The sequence below is a fragment of the Eleginops maclovinus genome, chromosome 3 (genome assembly GCF_036324505.1).
Source record: "Eleginops maclovinus isolate JMC-PN-2008 ecotype Puerto Natales chromosome 3, JC_Emac_rtc_rv5, whole genome shotgun sequence".
NCBI lineage: Eukaryota > Metazoa > Chordata > Actinopteri > Perciformes > Eleginopidae > Eleginops > Eleginops maclovinus.
In genome coordinates, this window is record NC_086351.1 from 18,583,084 (window position 1) to 18,589,848 (window position 6,765).

A 6,765-nucleotide genomic window follows, 5' to 3' on the forward strand; every position below is an offset into this window, starting at 1 on the left:
CACATAGGCTACATTATCATACATAGGCCAAAACACATTTTCTTCTTATATTCCTGATAAATTGTATTTAAGCCTTAAACTTCCTCAGACAAACATGTTTTGACCCCAATAATATGCCCTCTATGTAAAATAGAATGTTCCCTTTTAATTGCTGTTATTTTTATTATCTGTGGTAGAAGCAGTAGTAGTAAAAGCTGACTATTAGGGGTAGATATTACTTTGAAAAGCTGAACCGGATATGCGTGCTCTAATCCAGGAAACTTTATCAATATTTAGCTAGCTGTCTGTGATTAGCCACGTCATGTAAAGTTAGCAGAGCAGCAATTCTGATACAAAAGCAGCGAGGGGGTGGCATTGTTTTGGGGGATATTCGTTCATTTTTAAAGAAAAGCGCCTGTTTCATGGTTATAACTCGGCAGTAATTATATGGGAAGATGTCAGACCTCGGGGACTGGTTCAGAAGCATCCCTTTCATCACCCGATCATGGTTTGCTGCCTCTATTGCTGTTCCCTTTATTGGGAAACTGGGATTGATTGATTTCAGGAACCTCATGTTGTTTCCAGAGCTGGTCATAAGCAGATTTCATGTAAGTGTGTCTTGTTTATGTTCACATGTGTGTTGTAGTAGTTGATAAATTCCATGGTTGCTTTGCTTTCGATGTTGTAGATTAGTTAGCAGGTGGCTAGCTAGGCTAACAGAGCAGGCCGTGCTGTGTGACAGCCAATGAGAGGGCGATACGCAGGAGCTCATTACTTCCGGATGCTGCCAAGCTGCTACTTAATTTAGTAACACTGAAATATGGGTTAAATATAACAGAACTGCAAAAATATTAAGTTACCAACCAGAAATGGTATTGTAGCAGAAGTGTTTCTGCTGAAATAAAACCAGTGTGTTCTAGTGCTGTAGCTTTGGATGCGGAGAAAGTATTTTTCCATAATTATTAAGGGACTTTGCTACTTGGAAATGAGCCCTCCAGGCAGCCCTTTTACCTTTAATATCACTCCGCATCTTCACTGTATCCAGATGAGCTTACCTAAAGGCAAAATACCCTCCGCAAATTACTAACTTTGATGTGTTTCTTATACAAGATATATAATCAGTTTATGGAATATTATGCAATATGAATATACATTTGATGAAAGGTGAAACATTCAATAACGCATTAAATATAATGAATAACAAATTGAAGCTAAACCATATAATACAGCCTACTGTGGGTTAGTTATGATGATGTAACGTGATACATTTCAATATAACTAAACGGCAGTTAAGTCAGAACTATTTTAAAGGCTTCTGAATATCCTTTATAGAACATTGAAGTTCCTCCTTCAGACATTAACTTTAATATGGAGACTTTTGCTATCTCTGTAATGGTAAGTGATTGCTGAGACCTGCTCTGTTTAAAATACACCTTAGTTTGTATGACTGTCATTCTTTTGTCATCTTGTATAGCTTCAGAGGATAGCTGGAGGATATTCAAGTCTGATTTTAATGATCAAAAACCTATAAAAATATGCCCATCACAATGTTTGGGCGTCCATGGTGACATATTCAAATGTAAGGCTCGTTTAGCAAAAGCTTTTGAGAGATGGTTACATTTGGCATTGACCTTAAGATGGTTGAGGTAACGTTAGGGTGTCTGGCAACAGGTCTCAAAAGAGTGTTAGCAAATCTAGGGCTTCCATGTAAACACAGCCAGCCTACACTGATGATCAACAACAACAACAACAACAACAACAACAACAACAACAACAACAAAGCAGAAAATAAATACTTCCTCAGATTTGATAAACTAGAATTTTAGAAGGTTCGCCAATTTTTGTAGATTAAGCTCTGAAAATATGAATTTCAACAATGTCTGTTGGCATCAAACAAAACGTTTGAGTCTGGTGCTACTTTTTCTCTGCATAGAAGTTATTATTTACAATCCACATGAGACTTCATGTGTTTTACAAGAAACCCATTTAAAGTCTGGATCCCAACACACACAGCTATGTCTATGTCTGACTACATTAGATTAATTTCTCTTCTGTTTGTTTCAGCTCTGGAGACCAGTGACTGCCACCTTGTATTTCCCAATAACCCCTAATACTGGGTTTCTGTACCTGGTCAACCTCTATTTCCTCTACCACTATTCTAGTCGGCTAGAGACAGGTAAGCCTGCCCAGGTGCTCACTCACACACACACACACACACACACACACACACACACACACACACACACACACACACACACACACACACACACACACACACACACACACACACACACACACACACACACACACACACACACACACACACACACACACACACACACACACACAATGTCCTGCTAAATCTTTTTTCTCGGTTTTGTTCCCCAGGGGCTTTTGATGGCAGACCTGCAGACTATATCTTCATGCTCCTCTTCAACTGGATCTGCATTGTTGTATCCTTTTTTAAACTGGTTTCACAAAGTACCATAACTGTTTTTATCACAATTATCAATTCATCATTTACAAACCTCCTGTTTGTTAATGATGAATTGCAATCTACCTTCAGCATCTGAATTCACAGCTTGGTCTCCTCCCCACCATCGATCCTAGCTCTCTGCTACCTTCTTTGCCCCACTGCATTTCTCTCTCATCTGTGTCCGGCCCCCTCTCCTCCCCCTGTCTCTCTGCAGCACTGTGCCATGTCAGGGTGGCTCTGTGCCAGTGGCCCAGTGTCAGTCTACCCCTGCAGAGCAGAGAAACCTAATCTAGGTCACACTTGGCACAACCCAGCCCACATCTCAACACTGTCTTTGTGTTTAGCCTCCATTGTCAGTTTGCCTCGCCTAGATACAGAAACTGTACAGAGAAAATTTGCAAAAGATCCTGTTTACCTTAAATCTAAACCAAGTGTTCAGCTTATTGGACCATTGGCAAATTGTGGGAAAAGGTGAGGGGAAAAAAATTCAGGTGTGTGAGGTAGAGAGGCTGAATTGGAGGGTGACAGTCGGCCGATGTTGGGATTGGACCTGGCAACCCTCCAGTCCTCAGCTGTTCTACTCTGAAGGCACCAGCTGTATTGTATTGTGTTGACCTTGACTCTTACTATAGATAACCGGGATGCTGATGAACATGCGGGTGAGAATCCTCCTGTCTTATCACATTGATCACATAATGATGTACTGTATATAAACATAAAAATAGTCTGCACTTATCACTTGAGTCTCACACAATAAAGAGAGCCAGTTAAACTTAAGGAACAAGTCTGACTAAAACTAAAAGTTTAGTTTACACCACAAAATAACACATTAACCAGGGCTTGCATCAAATCCAAGCTCGTATTTTTTTAATCTTAGGTATATGCACAGCATTTTTAAATGCCCTGGAATTAAAGTAAGCTTAGAAATATCTCTGGCAAATGTTAAGTCATCACTTTGTACATGTCATTTTTACTTCACAAAGAGTGTTTGTATAACTCCAGAATAAAAAACAAGTGGCTCTACAAACAAGCCTTGACTTTATGTGGTTATATTAGAGTAAGACTTATGAAAGGCATTAATCCGGTTGTTAGGCTTCTCACAATAAGCCCTTCATTTTCAAAACCACTTTTCATAAATCACCCATAAGATCTTACATACTTATTCGCTGTAATGAGCAAATGTAAAGTAAGTGATACACCTCTTTACACAGCTCTGTGGTTGATGCTGTTTGCTTGTATAAATATGCTTTTTGTTTTTGTTTCCAGCTGCTGATGATCCCCCTGATCATGTCAGTGCTCTACGTCTGGGCTCAGTTCAACAAGGACACCATCGTGTCCTTCTGGTTTGGAACAAGGTTCAAGGTGTGTGGTATATCACCAACACTTGTAACAATTTTACATACTAGGCAGCCTTTTGTGGTTTGGACTGTCATCATTATTCCACATTATATTTGCTACCTGAATGTGAGGCTTATTCTTATAATCCCATTAATGTTATTTCCTGTAGGCACATTATCTACCTTGGGTCATCCTGGCCTTCAACTTCATTATCGGAGGCTCGTAAGTAACATTTAAACAAATATTTGTTTGAGTTATCTGTAGTGTATATATATAAATGTATTGTCTTTTAATGAATACAGAATGTTCCTTGTTACTGTTCTAGGGACTAGTAGGGAATATTCTGTTAAGCCACATTAGACTTGTTATAGTGTTTTAACTGAATGTTATTTCTATGAGGTTTGCTAAACCTCTTCTCTATTGTGCAGGTTTGTAAATGAACTGACAGGGAACCTGGTGGGTCACCTCTACTTCTTCCTCATGTTCAAATACCCCATGGACCTGGGAGGACGGGCCCTGCTCTCCACACCTGAATTCTTGTATGTTTTTTGCAACTTTTGAATGAAGAAATTTAAATCTTTTCCTCTTGTAAATGAAAGTTTGACTACACTCACCCTTACTTATTTCAAGGCTGCTGCTAAAGCCTTACTGGATGTGTTTTGACTAGCAGCTAATTGTGACCAGTGTAAGATAGAGGATCAAATGCAAGATAGATTTCAATGCCTTAAATGGAGGATACATTTCCTCTGATAACCATTATAACACTTTGTTAGCATTTACCATATTGCCAACATTACTACTTGTGACCACAGTGACTGCTGTTGAGTCAAAGATACATAGGCTGGGTTTAAAGTGCACAACATAGGGAGGACAGAGAAAATATTAGACAGGGTTACATTGTTCTTAGAGCTGTTCTGTATTACCTAAACCACTACTATTAATACTACTATTAACTACTATATTAAAGAAATATACTAAAAGTAAACTTGAACCCTCTGTGCCTTTCAAAATATATTTGAAAATTGTAAGTAGAAGTGATTTAATTAGATTAATCACAAGAGAGAAACGTAGGTTAGACCCCCATGTACCGTAACACTACACATAATAAACAGGAATTGTGTGAGATTACCTGCTTCCTCGATTTCAAATGTTCCAACGTCTCTCTCCTCCTCTCCCCAGGTATCGGTGTTTCCCCAACAGGAGGGGAGGCGTGTCGGGCTTTGGAGTCCCCCCCAGCAGACCAGCTGCCCAGGAGCCACAGGCGGGAGGAGGCGGGGCAGGAGTATTAAGAGGACGTCACACCTGGGGCCAAGGCTTCCGTCTGGGGGGGGAATGAGCGGAGAGGAAATGAGAGAGCTCCACCCCCTCCCCCTTTTTACTCCCAGTAACAAAGCTATGGGGTTAAAGTGCTTGCTTTTTCTCATTCTTCCGCTTGAGGGAATACCTTGACTTAAAATTCTATTTACATTCATGTTTAGTTTTGAAGGGAATTTGAAAAGGCACACACTTTATACCCAAGGCAGCAGGACTCAGACTGTGGCCTTAAGCCCAATTCACCACTAACAGCCAGCTCTACTCTTACTGAGGATGTGTCCATGTGAAGCAGATAGAAGGCAATATGAATAAATCGTTTTTTTTATGTGATGATTCTTGATCTCCACTCCCCCTTTTCTTTCCGTCCTCTTTCCAACCTGAAATCAGACAGTGAAGACAAGATGTTGCAGCTGTACTCCAACCTGCTGTTGATTTCGACTCTTATGTTCCTCACCCTCCCTTCCTTCCTCTCTCTCTCCCTCCCTCTCTCTCCCTCCCTCTCTCCCTCCCTCTCTCCCTCCTTCTCTCCCTCCCTCTCTCCCTCCTTCTCTCCCTCCCTCTCTCCCTCCTTCTCTCTCTCTCTCCCCCTCTGTGATGCAGTATCAGATTACATTGTAATTACCAAGCACTGCGAGGCTGCTCTCAGCTGAACATGGGCAAAGCTATTTAGAGAGCACTGTTTCTAGGTCTGATTGTTCATGGGTGTAAAATGTTTTTTTTAAGCCCCTGTGTTAAGATCTAATCTTAACCAAAATAAGGGGAAGATGGGATTTGTTGCTTCTTTTTTCTTGTAAATATAACAATTGTTTATTGAAATGGCTATCGAATACGAGTGTAATTATCATAATATCCATGTTCCCTGAATGCTGGGATTTTCTGTTATGTGCCAGTTCTGCTGGTTGAGAATCACTGTGCCTTTTATGTACAATATATAATCAGAGCTAATCGCAACTATTAATTATTCATAATCAATTAGCTGCCAATTTGTTATGAATCAAATATTGTTTTATAAATGGCAAAAAAGGCTTTTGTCTTGTCCATTAGCAATCCAACAACCATTAAACAAAGAAAAGAATAAACGGCTCACAATAAATCTAAACAATGCTTAAATCTATCATCAAACTAGGTGATTATTCAACTAATTGATCTATATATACTAAATATAGCTTTATTGGCGTTTATTGAACATTATGCAAATGGTGTGATGCAAATGAGCTCCATTGGTTCATTTGCATTCAAACTATGTGCACATAAAGCTAGAATAATGCCATGGAAAGGCCTAAACAAAGGAGTTTAACAAAAGTAAACAGAAGCTGCACACCTACTCTAAAACTACACATCATGCAGACCAGCGTGTTGAGCAAGTTGATTCAATTCCTCGTATGGCAACACAACAAATGTAAATGTACTTCAGACAAATTAAAAGAAGCTGCCACACATGTATAGGCTTTTGTTGCGTAAACATTTCCCATGTAAAAAATCCTGTTTGAGTAACACTCCCAACAAAATGCTGCTCAGGCCTTTGATTAAAACAAATGCATGATTTGAAGATGCAAATACCCTACCAAGCAAACCCAGATATCAGTCCAGAAGGAGCCATGTGGATTCTGGAAGAGATGACAAATTTGCACTTTCTCAGGGTTTCTGTATACATTGAA

General features: G+C 39.7%; 1 protein-coding gene across 1 annotated transcript; it reads left to right on the top strand.

Annotated features, from left to right (window-relative positions):
* The first annotated feature begins 256 nt into the window (after positions 1 to 256).
* Positions 257 to 6,132, top strand: derl1 (derlin 1). The gene is made up of 8 exons (XM_063878983.1): positions 257 to 587; positions 2,044 to 2,155; positions 2,368 to 2,432; positions 3,088 to 3,114; positions 3,722 to 3,817; positions 3,963 to 4,015; positions 4,222 to 4,332; positions 4,973 to 6,132. The coding sequence occupies exons 1-8, from the start codon at positions 435 to 437 to the stop codon at positions 5,127 to 5,129; spliced, it is 774 nt and encodes a 257-aa protein (XP_063735053.1). The 5' UTR covers positions 257 to 434; the 3' UTR covers positions 5,130 to 6,132.
* Positions 6,133 to 6,765: the final 633 nt, after the last annotated feature.